This window comes from Drosophila nasuta, chromosome X (genome assembly GCF_023558535.2).
Source record: "Drosophila nasuta strain 15112-1781.00 chromosome X, ASM2355853v1, whole genome shotgun sequence".
NCBI classification, from domain to species: domain Eukaryota; kingdom Metazoa; phylum Arthropoda; class Insecta; order Diptera; family Drosophilidae; genus Drosophila; species Drosophila nasuta.
This window is the reverse complement of record NC_083459.1, coordinates 10266866-10281937: the sequence shown is the minus strand read 5'-3', so window position 1 is coordinate 10281937 and position 15072 is coordinate 10266866. Positions and strand designations below refer to the sequence as shown.

General features: G+C 32.8%; 1 protein-coding gene across 3 annotated transcripts; it reads left to right on the top strand.

Moving 5' to 3' along the window:
* Positions 1–2218: 2218 nt before the first annotated feature.
* On the top strand, positions 2219–7320 carry LOC132796730 (tyrosine-protein kinase JAK3-like). 3 transcript variants are annotated; one of them, XM_060807993.1, is made up of 18 exons: positions 2222–2375; positions 2443–2694; positions 2748–3084; positions 3141–3310; positions 3373–3514; positions 3569–3756; positions 3814–4134; positions 4196–4372; positions 4431–4569; positions 4628–4815; positions 4876–5184; positions 5234–5407; positions 5477–5576; positions 5633–5808; positions 5869–6207; positions 6270–6446; positions 6506–6638; positions 6733–7317. In XM_060807993.1, the coding sequence occupies exons 3-18, from the start codon at positions 3075–3077 to the stop codon at positions 6891–6893; spliced, it is 2904 nt and encodes a 967-aa protein (XP_060663976.1). In that variant the 5' UTR covers positions 2222–2375; positions 2443–2694; positions 2748–3074; the 3' UTR covers positions 6894–7317. The 3 variants fall into 3 exon arrangements, with proteins under 3 accessions (XP_060663975.1, XP_060663976.1, XP_060663973.1); XM_060807990.1 differs by having other exon boundaries at positions 3134–3310; positions 6733–7316; XM_060807992.1 differs by lacking the exon at positions 5477–5576 and having other exon boundaries at positions 2219–2375; positions 3134–3310; positions 5234–5435; positions 6733–7320.
* Positions 7321–15072: the final 7752 nt, after the last annotated feature.

Here is a 15072-nt window from a genome sequence, read left to right as displayed (position 1 = left end):
TGTAATTACTTAATTACAATTTATTTTATTCAATTACAATGTAATTACTTAATTACAATTTATTTTATTCAATTACAATGTAATTACTTAATTACAATTTATTTTATTCAGGTGTACTTGTTAACTATTGATCACGAAATACTTAACACCAAATGGTGTCCGCAGAATTAGTTGCCGGACGGTTTCATATGAATTGACCGTGTCACACTCTTCTTCCAACTCCTTGGCAAGGGTTCTGATCAAAATTTGGGGGTTTTGACGGACCTTGCCCATTTTAAGGCGGTCTGCCCGCTCTTCAATATCCATTTTTCGACCATTTCCACACTCTGCTTGCAGTTTGTGCTCATTTTCGGCTTGATTTGGAGCATTATCAATTATTTTTCGCGATACCCTAATCAGCTCCACTAGCTCAGCTACAGATTTTCCAATTTGGTGACTACAATAAGTCAACTTCATAAGTCAATCTAGCTCCAAGCATGTTAAATAATTTAGAAATCAGAAATCAGATAAGTGCGTAGCAAGATTTCGCAATTGAATGAAAAGGAATGCAAAAATAGCGAATAGTGCAGAAGTATAGTTAACAATAAAGTACAGTTTTTTCGAAAAATAGAACAAAACAGAATCGAAAACTAAAGTGTGTAAACACTTTCTTGACAGTGTCAAAAATGTGTAAACTCATATTTTATTGATGTAAAATTTTCCCTTTCGTTGTATTGTTTTTATTTTTGTACATACTAATTTGAAATTTGCTAAATAATAGATCTGCATTAAAAAAATATTGAAAAATATTAACTAAAGGCGTTATTTTTGCATGCAAAGTCAAAAAATATGTGTATTTTTCAGTGTGTAAAGAGTTTCTTGACATACTGTATGTATTTATGAGTGTATGAAAGTTTGATTGGTTGCTCTGAACGTTTTATTTATTGGGGTGTTAATTGTATATGCTTCGAGCAAATCTTATCTTATAAAAATTATATTATATATGCATGGCATGCATAAGCATGAGAGAATATTAAGAGATTCGCTCACACTCGATGTTGAGTCAACAAGGGCTGCCAACGTTTCCATATATGTATGTATTATTTGTTTATTGTTTGTTATTAATTATTTTTTTTTTAATTTCTCACACAAGTTACTTAACTAAATTTTTGTTTTATATTTTCATAGGCCTAAATTTGTATATTTTTTTATGAATATGAATAAGAAACTTATGTTTTATTAGATTAATTTGTATGAAAGCTGAAAGTAATATTTTTCTTTTTGGATTAAAATAAAACAATTTTTAATGTATGCTTAGCAACCCTAGTTAAGCCAAGCAATTATTATAAGACACTTAATATAAGTGGTAGATTAGCTTGGAAACGTGAGGGAACGTAAATAAACTTTCACACATATGAACATACATATATGATCGATATGTTTCATAACATGTTTAATATAGATATGTATTATTATTAGGTGGCAACCCATTTCGGGTTTTGGCCGACCTCAGCGTCTCCCTCCAGGCGCCTCTGCTCTTCGCGCGCCTCCTCCAATTAGAAATACCCAGAAGATTGAGGTCCTGCTCTACTTGGTCCTTCCATCGAAGATTTGGTCGTCCCCTTCGTCGTCGCCCGTAGTCGACTCTCGCTTCGAATACCTTCTGAGCTGGAGATTATTCATCCATACGCACAACGTTGTATCGTGATGCGCCGGACCACGTCCACGTCGTCGTACAACTCGTACAGCTCGTGGTTCATCCGAATGCGAAAGTCATCCCCAATCCGAACGGGTCCGAAGATCTTGCGAAGAATTTTCCTCTCGAGCACTCCAAGCGCTGCTGCATTTGTCATTGACACTACCCTGCATAGGTATGTATAAACACACTTATTATTGTAGATATGTATAAACACACTTATTATTGCTTTTGCTTTTTTAAATAAATAGCTACGATCTTCTTACACTCACGTTAAGGTTTCATATCACTCCACTCGATCGAACTCTTTGTTGAGTGCGTGAGTTGGAATGTTTTCACAAACCCAATCAGTCTGTCGGTTGCCCCTTTCTGGATCGTATCATACTAAATTTGTTCCGCGATTATTCTTATCGGGGGCATTTACATATGTATTAACTTTTTTTTCACTACTTCTTAAAAATTGTGATTTCGATTTAAACGACAATTTTGTTTTTTGTGGTACGAGTTTTAATTTCGTAATTTTGTGATAACATACATATATGTATATAAGACTTTTTATACGAATAATACTAGGTATATGTTTCTGCAAATATATATATAGTATATACGATAACGCTTTGCTAAACTTGCTAAGTGTCCGATGAGTGTATTTTTGCACCTTTACAAAGTAAAAATATTGCGGATTATCGTGTCAATATATGTAAGTGATAAGACAACGATTGTATTAAATGTATTTAATTATAATTATATTATACTAAATCTTGCAGATATTTATTATAGGGGTCAAAAATCTGTGTTGAAACCGCAATAAAAACGAAATATTTTATGATTGATCAAGATTCACAGCATTGCTGAGTATCCACAGAAATTTCTTATCAACTTAGGTAAAATTCCAGTTATCAACACCAATAATAACATCTTTTTTTGATATATTTTCAATATATCAACACAAAGTCATACATCAAATTATGGACGATTTAGTTACTGTAAATTTCAATGAAATACAATCGGATGAAGAGGTAAGAGAATATTGTTATTCTGAAATAATTACTTCAGCTTCAATTCTTTATAGCTTGGAAGAGGTAGCTATGGTGTTGTCCACAAAGCATTGTGGAAAACTGAATTAGAAGTGAGACAAATTGCTGTGAAAATAATTGAAGATAAACGAACCGAGCATATTAATTTCGAAAAGGATATTCACCGAGAAATCCAGAATCTACAAAAATGTATTCATCCCAATGTCATAACGTTGTATGGAGTCTCTAAAAACACCAAGAATAACATTTGCTTACTGTTTGAATATGCGGATTGCGGATCACTCTACGATTTCTTACATCGCACGGAAGAGGGAAAGAAAAAAAGAAGTTTCATTCAACGGGAATCTTGATTGGATGCTACAATGTGCCAAGGTATTGTGTTAAATGTTCTTTTATTTTCCTTAATTCATTGTCTTTTTAGGGAATAGACTACTTGCATAACAAAAACATAGTTCATCGGGATCTTAAAACAGACAACCTCTTACTTTTCAATGGGTATCGCACATTGAAAATATGCGATTTTGGTACAGTCAAAGAACTTGTAACAATGAATACAGAATTAGTTGGGACTATTTGTTACATGGCACCAGAAGTTTGCGTAAGTGCCACGCATTTCTTTTTTTTTTTAATAATTTATTCTTTTTTATTTTTCTTAAAAAGGAAAATGGAAAATACACGGAAAAGTGTGATGTGTTTAGTTTTGGAATCATATTTTGGGAAGTTATGTCAAGGAAGAAGCCATTTTACGAAATGCTCTCAGAAGATATACATGTATTGGCTATTCAAAATAAAATTATTGATGGTAAGGATAATTAATCCTAAAATGATCTGAAAATTAAGGTTTTCACCACTCTAGGAAGTCGTCCGAATATAGAGGATGCGATGATTTTTGAGGATTCTGATTGCGTTAGGCCAATAATCGAAAAGTGTTGGGATCGTGTTCCAGAAAATCGGCCGACTATGCAAGAGATTTGCGAACTTCTCCCTATGTATCCTTTAGCTTACAGTTACGTAAACGTTGAGGAGATTGAACTTGGCAAATTTGTAAGAAACAATAAGCAATCCAAAGAGGTCAATTTGTAATAATGCTGATATTTATAGATTGGAAGTGGACGCTATGGTTTTGTCCACAATGCATTTTGCCTAATAAAGGGCCAAATCAAAGAAATGGCTGTGAAAATATTACAAAACAACCGTGAGGAAAACGCAATATCTTTCTTAAGAGAAATGCGTAATGTTAAAAAGCTGAATCATGAAAATATTGTTAGATTATATGGTGTCTCTAATTATGACGTCAATGCTAGTATCATCTGGTTACTGTTTGAGTATGCGGATTGTGGATCACTCTACAAATATTTGCATAACAAGAATTTTAAAATTACACACAATGAGAGGATTGATTGGTTAGTCCAGTGCGCGAAGGTATTTAAAATGCTCTTTTTTTATTACATATAGTATAAATGATATTGTAACTTTATTCTAGGGTATTGAGTACTTGCATAGCATAAATAGAATTCATAAAGATTTGAAAACACAGAAATTATATCTGTTCGATGAATATCGTACATTAAAAATATGTGATGATGCTGCAGTAGGAGAGTTTGCAGATATGAATACGACACAGGAAAATATTGCTCGCTATATGGCTCCGGAAATTTGTGTAAGCGCTTTTTTATACGAGATTAAGAAGAAGTTGTATATTATATTTACTTACATAGAATGCTAGTGGCGAATTTACACAAAAGAGTGACGTGTTTTCTTTTGGTATTATTTGCTGGGAAGTAATGTCCAGGAAGAAGCCATTTGAAGAATTTAAAGACATGGAGAAATTAGTTCTGCAAAATAAAATTATGAATGGTATGTATTGTTAATAATATTTAAATGCTATTGTATTTTCAATTATTTTGTACTGCAGGGGAACGTCCGGATATAGATTATTTGAAGGAGTATAAAGATGCAGATAGTTTATTGCCAATAATTCAAAAATGTTGGGACCAAGATCCAAGTAATCGGCCGCCGATGAATGAATTGTGTAATCTTCTTCCCAAATATCCTCGTGCTTCCATTATAGTAAACTACAATGCTTTAAAACTAGGCAAATATGTGAGAAAACAGACTTTTATAATAAATTAGTTACCAATTAAATTCATATGTTTATTATAGATTGGAACTGGCAGCTATGGCATTGTCTTCAAAGCAACTTGGCAAGCAGAATATGAAACCCGAGACATTGCTGTAAAAATAATTCAAGATGCACAACAACAAAAGGCCATCCAAAAAGAAATTCACGATTTAAAAGCATTATACCATGCGAATATTGCCAAACTTTATGGTTTTTCTATTGATCGCGAAGATAGAATTTTGATGCTCGTTGAATATGCAGACTGCGGATCGCTCTGCAATTTATTGTACCGTTCAGACAACGAAGTTACATTCTATACGGGCCTTGATTGGATATTGCAATGCGCCGAGGTGTGTAAAATGCCCTTTTTTTATACCCCTTATCTAATGATTGTTGTAGGGTATGGAATATTTGCATGGCAAAAACATCCTTCATCAGGATCTTAAGACAGAAAACTTGCTACTGTTTGATAATTTTCGGATATTGAAAATATGCGACTATGGTAGAGTAAAGGAATTCGCTACCATGAATAAGGAGTTCAGTGGGATAGATAATAGGGCTCCAGAGGTTCGCGTAAGTATAAGTAAATATGTGAAAGGAAGTAAGTATTTAATACAATTGAGTTATTTATTTACATGAAAGACCAATGGAAAATATACAGCAAAAAGCGATGTGTTTAGCTTTGCCCTTCTTTCATGGGAAGTAATGTCTAGGAAAAAATCTTCGGCGACCATAATGAATGGTAAAATAAAAAAATAATAAATATTCGGGATTTCTCCTTATTTTCTTATGCTCCAGGTGATCGTCCAAATCTAATTGAAATGATGAAACATGAGGATATTGATATCGTAAAATCAATAATAAAGAAATGCTGGGATCAAGATCCAGATAAACGACCTTCGATGAAAGAACTATGTGTACTCCTTAAAATTTATCCGTTTATTAATTTTGACGACATACAATTTGGAAAAAGGGTAAAGAGAGATCGATGAAAATTTCCATCAAACGATTTACTTAATTTTTCTTATTTATAGTTTGAGAGGGGTGGCTTTGGTGTAAGCTACAAGGCAATATGGAAAACCGAAGGTCAAGAGAAAGATGTTAATGCGAAAATACATTCAGATAAAACTTCAAACTCTGAGAAAATTTCAAGAAGAACAGAAATGCTATTTCTGAAGAAGGCTCACAATTTAAAGCAAATGAAGCACGAAAATGTTGGCACATTTTACGGCGCCTCCAAAGATCCAAAAAACACCATTTACTTTTTACTTTATGAGTACTCCGAGTGTGGATCAGTCTATAATTTCCTACATCGCACGAAAAACGAACTAGCCTATGTCGAAAAGATCAATTGGATGTTGCAATGTGCTAAGGTATCATTAATACATTTATTATTTTTGAAATGTTTTAGCTACAATTCTGTGATTTCCTTTAGGGTGTGGAATATTTGTGGAGCCAAGGAATTACTCTTCGGTTTATTAAACCACAGACCTTAATGCTTTTCGATGTTTTTCGTACTTTAAAAGTATTCGAGTATGACTCATCGAAAGAATTATCAAAGTTTAATAAACAAGAAATGGTACAGTTTGCTTATATAGCACCAGAAATTCATGTAAGTTCAAAAAAAATATTTAATTATTTCACAAAATAACGATTATTTGGTCATCTCAGGCTGCACGTAAGAATTCCGACTTTAAGAAAAGTTTAGTATTTAGCTTTGGCATTATTTTTTGGGAAGTAATGTCTGGGAAAGAACCATTTCACGATTATGAAATAGCGGACGTGCCTAAAATTATTATTTCTGGTAAGACCAATCTCAAAAGTCCATAAAAAAACATGTTCGTAACCTTTTTAGAAAGATTTTATATTTTTTCCCATTTATATTAATTCTCTTATAGGATCTCGTCCGAATATAGATGATATAAAATCATGCAACGATGCTTATCTTATCAAACCAATAATTGAAAAGTGCTGGGATCAAAATGCAGAAAATCGACCAACGATCACGGAACTTTCCTCATTGCTTTCATATCTAACTGCCGGAAAAACTTTAAGATAACAAAATAAAAGCTGTAACGTAGAAATTGTAGTATATGGGCATTTCTCCGGGTCGCGAACGTACGTAGATCGTCTCGGCTGTTGACGCTGATCAAGAATATATATACTTTATGGGGTCGGAGATGCCTCCTTCTACCTGTTACATACATTTCCTGCCGGCACAAAGTTATAATACCCTTCTACCCTATGGGTAGCGGGTATAATAATTAAATTAAGTATGAGAAGATTAGATTTCGGAATATTTAATAAAAGTTATATTTTTAGCGCTTTTATAAAGTGGATAATCCGTAAAGGCAAAGAAAATATAAAGCTTAAAATGTTAAGCTCATGAATTCATTTGTTAATGATCAACAAAAAAAAGTCAAAATATTAATGATTAAAAAAAAGTAATAATAAAAATTGATGGTATTTTAAATTTCGCAACTTTATGTTAATGTCTATCTGTACTATACTATATATAAACATGATTTACGTCCTCACATTATCAGCTTGATATATATATATATATTATGTATTACAAAATCTTTAAATCTAAATGTAAACATGACTTTTCAATATTGTGATCTGCACACACAAACATTTAATAGATTTTTCACAGTCTCTGATCAAGTTAAGAAAAAAGTGTAGCATACTTATTGGCGAGCTGAAAGCCTGCAGCTGAAGCGAACAGCAAAGTGAGCAAGTAAACAATAGTTGAGGAAGAGAATGGAAGGGAAGGGAAGGAGAGTGGGGTACGATTTTAAACATTTCCTTTATGGTTTGAAATTGGAAAGGTATAACGAAAATTAATGTTACGTTATTTGCGCTGAGCTGTTGTTGTTGTGTTGGATTGCTGCTGCCACTTGGCGCCGCTTCGAGCCAAAACAACACGAGTAACATCAACGAAAATAAAAATGAAAATCAAAACGAAAATGAAAACGAAAACGAAAATGAAAATGAAAATGAAAACAAATCAAATGCACGGCGACGAAGCATAAAAAATTGCTTTGCCACTGTGATTGAAGCGGCCGCCGGCAAATTTTGTTGGCAGCGCGAATACGAAAACGAAATATGGATGGATGGATGGATGGATGGTTGGATGGTTGGAGCGATGGATGGAGCGATGGTTGGTTGGGGCATGGTCGAGAATATTGTGCTATGTTTCTCTCAGCTCTGGGCGGAAATGTCATTGGCAACACACCGGCAAAACAGAGACGTTGACGCTGACGTCGCCGTCGCCGTCGACGCTGGCAGCGACGTCGACAGATTGGCAACAGTTGTATAAACGATTCGGATGTTTACTTGATAATACGCGAAGCATGTGGGGCCAAGCTCTGTTACTGTTGCTGTTTGTGCCAACGGCAGGGGGGGAGGTAGACGGGGAGAGAGAGAGAGGGAAGGGAGAGCAGGTAAACTGAGGCAGCGACAGCGAAAATCAAACGAAACGAAAACACAGCCCAAAGGGGCCAACGAAAAACCGAAAACGAATAAATGAAATTCCGCTGTGAAATAGCACAACAACAATTCACACACACACACACACATACACATATACTATGCACACACATACAGAGAGAGAGAGAGAGCGAGGGAAATGTGCAACTATGTAACTATGTATACATGTGAAATTGCATTTGTGCATGCAGATGAGCAGCAAACTCTGGAAACTCCATTCCTTCCCGTTTCCCCCTCCACCCTCCCCCATTCCATTCCTTTGCTGCCGCTCTTGAGAATTCGCTCAATGATTGCATGAAAAATGTAGATGCATTTCATGGCAGGCCACATAAGGCAACAAGCGACGCAGCCTGTCAGCTAGAGAGCTAGCAATCGACGATACTTTACTATACTATGTTATATATGGATGTATCGCTTAGCTGAGTTTAGCCACTTCAAATATCATAAATCGAGAAATGTTTTCTCAGCCAAAGCGATGCAATTTTTCGATTTTTCACTTTATTACTTATTTGTTAAAATGTATTTAATTATTCTTTTTTAAAAACAATTTTCTACTTCCTCATAAACCATGCTTCAATTATTAATTTCTATTTTATTAACTGAACATATCAAAATATATATTTGATTATATCGCTTATCCCAAACCATTTAATGAATCATAAATCAAGAAATGTTTCCCTAGAAAAAGCGATGCAGTTATTGAATACTCCAAATTATTACTTATTTTTAATTTAAAATTTATTTATTAGTTCCTATTTTATTTAGTTAAATATGGTATCATTTTCCACTTCATCATAAACAATGCTTCATTTTATTTATTTTATTTACTTAAATCTAATACATCTACATCATATAAACAATATATATAAATATATCGCTTATCTCAAAAAATTGTAAAAATCTTAAATCGAGAAATGTTTTCCAAGCAAAAGCGATGTAATTTTTTTCATATTATACTTTATTACTTATTTTTTAAAATTTTGTAATTCTTATTAAAGGTGGCTAAATTTAATAGATATTGAAAATATAAGAGATTTATGTGGATATATCGCTTAGTTGCACCTATTTCTAAAATAATAATTCCAAAAATGTTTCTCTAGCCAAGACAATGAAATTTTTTAATATTCCATTTAATTTTAAATTCATCATTTCTTAATATAAATGATCCATCAGTATATATATTAACTTCTATTTATACATATACATATATGGATGTATGTATACATATAAATATGAATATATCGCTTAACTTTTCAAAATCATAAATCGAGAATTTTTATTAATTAGTTTTATTTCTTTGTTGAATTTAATAGATTCCCAAATTATCAGTAATATCATTTTAAAATTCATAAATCGTGAAAACAAACGATGCAATATTTTTTAAATTTTTTTATTAATTCTTATTTTATTGAGATCGATCCACAGATAAAAAGAAAACAATTTTATATTCTACTTTTTTAATGTTCCACTTTATTACATGATTTATTTGTTAATTATTATATTTGATTAAGCTAAATTTAATCGCCACCAAAATGCAATCCTTGACTACCCGAAAATCATCAATCGGGAAAAGGAGAAATGTATTGAATAATCAAATTCGTTATATACTATTTTTTACTTATTAATATTCATTTTAGTAACATTTAATACATTACTCAAAACATATCAGCCTTTCCACTGTGCAGCTTATTGCAATCGAAAAATTTCGTTTCATTTTATTTTCTTGGTTTTTATTTTTTTGGCGCTTGTGAGTGTGTGTTATCTACATACATACATACATACATACATATGTAGTCATGTCCCGGTTTTCATTTCTCTTGCTATCCCAAACATCTACCTAACGCTAACTTTTCCCTTTTTTTCCCTCTATGGTTTTTTTGTTTTGTTGCAGCTGTCGCTCTGTGCTGAGCTGGCGTATCTGTGACTTTTTCAGCGGACTGTCAACAGGTCTGACGAGGCCAGTCAGTTATCCCAGCCGCTAAACAAGCAAGGCTTCGATCGGGTATGCACGACTACAGGTGAAACAATAAAAATTGATGTATCTACATGTGATTTATGATATGCACTTCTTAAGAAAAGAAGTAGCGCTTTAATTACTATTTGTGTTTAATTTAAATACAACTTTTAAAAAAAGTACAACGAATTCAAAGCGAAGACTGTAAAATACTGAATATAAATTAGGATATTGAAATGCAAAATATTTTTAAATACAGAATGTAAGTTAATATATTGAAAGAGCAAAAAATTAAGTCAAATTAAATAATTACAAATTGTCTTATGTTTGAAAGTTCAATTTTTGTACATTTGTATTCAAAGTAAATGACTATAATGTATAGTATATAAATTAAGATATTGAAATCAAATAATAGAGTAGCATCAATCAATAAAACACTATAGAATACAGAATATAAATTAAAATATCGAAATCAAGGAACAACGAAAAATCATGTCAAAATTTAATGACTACAAATTGTCTTTTGCTTTAAGCTTACATATTTTTGTATATGAAAGGTATTGCCATAAATTAATAGAGTAGAACATATTAGAATCAAAATAATACTATTATGAATCAGAATATACATAAGAATATCGAATTTAAATAATTGAATCAAATTTACCTAAGTAAAGAGGCTAAAAAGTATTGAAAATAAAATTGCTAAAAATACAGAAGTGTTTTAAAAAGAATCAAAGCAATAAACGCTTAGCATTATTTAAAAAGCAAACTGCAAATACGCAGCAAAAAGTACTTCACAAAAAATCAAACAAGTATTTACATTTAGCACTAAATTGTTAAATTGAAAATTAAAAAGACAAAATATACCAAAAATACAAGATTTGGAATACAAATTCAGTCTTAATTTTTAACTGCTCGTCAGTGTTTACGCTCAAAGCTCAGTTAATAGAACAGACGCAAATTATTCTTCGGCGATTCGGTAACGTTTCAAATTAGTATTTCGTAAATGATATTAAAAATATAAGTTCAATTTAACATGATTTAAAACGATATGGTATGGCATTAAATTTGAATTTCAAATTTAAGCATTTAAAGCTTAAGAAAATCAGTTTTTTTTGTGGTTGGGTTATATCACTTTGATAGTTAGTTATTCTGTATTTCTATTTTCTGTGTAGGGTATGCTGTAGTCGATCACTTGCACTTAGATCAAATGGGAACATGTCGTGTCTAAAGTTGAAGCTGTGGCTAACAAAACTATCGCAATATGTGTGCACTTCGCATTCGCTGGTCGCTCTCACTGTTGAATATCTATTGCATTAAGAAATGCGATACGCTTCAAGAACGCTTCTCGCCCCTCTCCCCGTCACATCTAACATCTGGGTTAGCTGCATCACATTCTTTTGGCTCTCCGCTTGTGTGTTAGCTACTGTCCGATGCAACGAAGATGCGTTTGTCGTGTGAGGTTGTTACTACCAAAAAGTACTTGCTTGGGGCGGTAGCTGCATACGACCATAAATTGAGTGACAGTTCACGAAAGTCTAGCTACGCACACACACACACGCACGCACACACAGACACACATATTGCTATGTGTGTGTGTTGCACCTTTATGGCTAACGAAGGCTTTGCTGACTTTCAGCGAGTTTAGTTCAAAGGAAATGTGCACTCGTTTCGCTTTTTAGCTTGTTTTGTTAACTGACACACACACACACACACACACACTGACACACACTCAAATTCTCAGTTGCTTACCCTCGCATGCTGTGCACATGTTTTCATTCTATTTTTATCAGCTTTGGCGTTTGTTTGCCGCAAAACGGAAATGCGATTTAAATTATTTGATTTCCGCTTTTGCCAAGCAGCCGCAGCCGCAGCCAACGATGCGCTGTTTCCTCCGCTCTCTCTTTCTATCTCTCTCTCTATCTCTGTTTCACATTGTCTCTTGTGCACTGTGGACATTTTGTTTTGTTGCTTGCTGCTTCGCTCTCTTCCATTTCTTTTCCTTTTTTTTTTGTAGTCATCTTCTGCTTCTGCTGCTGCTGCTGCTGCTGCTCTTCTGTGTTGCATCCATTTGCTGTGCCTTTTAATGATGGCCACTTCAGTGTTTCCGGTTCACGAGGCGACCGCTCAGTGGGCGTTGCCCGCGACGGGTTTGGCTGGCGTGAATGTAGCTCGTAAATTTGTTAGTTTATTAGCGCAATTTCCGTTGCTAATTAATTGCTAGGCCACACACACACACACACAGAGAGAGAGAGAGACACACGGAGCGTATACGCGATTTAGCTACTGCTCCGCCTTTGCAGCTCTTCGCTCTTCGCTCGCTGTGAGATATTAGTGACATGTAGCTGCAGTTTTTAAAATGCCGGATATATAGTTGTGGCTCCTCGTTGTCGTTGCTGCTGTCGTTGTCGCTGTCGTGTTGTCATGCTTTTTTTATGCTGGTCTCTTCGCTTGGCCTCAGCTGCCACTCAGCTTCGCTTTGGCTTCACATAATCCAAGTCAATTTGCTCTCTTGCATATTTCTAATTAATTAAGCTGCCTCCTGCAATGCATGTCTTATAAATACTTTCACTCTCTCTACCTCTCTCTCTGTATCTCTCTCTCTCTCTTTCGCATCACTTCCTGTGTCTGCTTTTTGTATATACACTTTCAATTTCCGGCTCACAAAAGAAAAATCATCAGGAAGATGAAAGAAATGCAAAAGATTAATATACTATACCCCGAAGTTTTCATGCTCGTGCTCTGCTAATTATCAGCATTTTCTGCTCTACACACACATGCTTATATGCACACACAAACACACACACAAACACACAAGTGTATGATATCAATAATTATGAAATTTTAAATTCGACAGTGTTAAGTTCTTGGGAACTCTTTAAAAGCTTTTCATACTAAACTGTTATGCTAGAAAGCAAATTATTTCAATTTCGAAAAGTTTAAGCTAAGTAAAGTTACTTTATTGATTTCATTTTTACGTTATTGTATTTCGCAAATATTTTAAGTAATTAGGAATTCCCCTGGATTTTATTATCACTTTCCTGATTGTTTCTTAATTCTAACTTTTTTTTGTTTTTATTTATGCCTGCAAATGTTTTGTAATTAAGGAATTTACTTAATCTTCTTCCCGGTTTCCGGATTGTTTCTTATTTTGTTTTTAATTCTTTGTTTTTATTTATGCCTGCAAATATTTTATTAATTAGGAATATATTTACATTTTATTGCCAGTTTCCTGATTGCTTCTTTTTTTGTTTTCTTTTTTTATTTTAATTCGAAAATTACTTATTTTATTTTTAACACCTTTTTCTTGTTTCTCTTTAATTTCAATTATTTCATTTATTAAAGGAAACTTCTTCGTTTTTGTTTTTGCCTCAGTATATTTGACAAATATTTTGATAATTAGGAATTTAATTATATTTATTTGATTATTTATTATTTCTTTATTGATTCAGTTGTATATTAACTCTTTTGTTTACTTCATAAAGGATACCTTATAACAAAGTATTCAAAGTAAATGCATGTAGGCTTTAATTTTTATATGGATTCAGTTAATATTTCAATAGATCACACAACATTGAATTATGCCAATCACAGTTGGTATATTCAAGATTTATTTTTACAGACACAGTAAAAATCTATATTTACTGAAAACAACTTATCTTTTCCTATGGAATGTTTTCATTATGTTCATTGGTTAAACATTTTATTAGAAATTGTAAAGTTTTATTTACAAATGTGTTTCAAATGAAGAAAAAAAACATTACAGGCCGACTAAACCTTTCTATTTCGATTTTTACATAAATAAATATACGAAAAATTTAATTATTATCGCAAAATAGATTTTCAGTAAACTAAACATGAAAAATAAATAAAGAACGAAATAAATTGAGTAATCAGATTTCAATTTTAAATAATGATTGTCGCTGATTTGCGACTTAAAAATAATTCAAATTTATTATTATTTACGTTCGATAATTTTTAACTTGGAAATAATCACAAATAATTTTAATTTACCTTCGCTTACTTTAAACTTAATTGCGGCAACTTGCAAATATTAATTATAAATTGTAATGAATCGATTATGAAACACACACACTCAGTTCACCTGTTTGGACAGGCGCGTTTTAAAGCCAAGTTAAAGACTGCAAAAGCCTTGAATGGAAAGGCAACGACAGCGGCGACAAGCTATAAATTATAATTTCCAAGACACGACTGCCAAACAAATGGCAGCCGTTGAGCCACTGCTTCACTATGCATAACTTTCACTGTAGGGCTGAGAATGTATTGGTGTGTGTCTGTGTGTGTGTGTGTGTGTGTGGAGGACTTTGACAAGCTTTTGTTGGTGTGTGCCCAGCGAATAGAATCCTGCCACAGTGTCGCGATGTCTATTCAAATTGTGGTCAATTATGTAATTAAACAAGTTGGAAAGTTCCATTCGACTGTGGATGCGGTATTATACTTAAAATATACCAAATTAATCTTCTTATATAATATAATTAATATACGAAAAAATGCTAAAATATAAATACATATAAGACTATTATTTGTATATTAACAAATATATAAAATATACAAAAAGAGTACAACTACATATAAGAAAAATACAAAAATATACCAACGGCTATATTTGGTATATTGACATAGTACTACATACAACTACAAATATATCTAGAATTACTTTTTTTATACCTAGCAAATATATTTTGAATCTTTGAGCTAATGTAGGTGTAGTTTTTGGCTACACTAAAAATAACATCTAAAATCAAAATACTAAGAATTTCATCTTGATTTC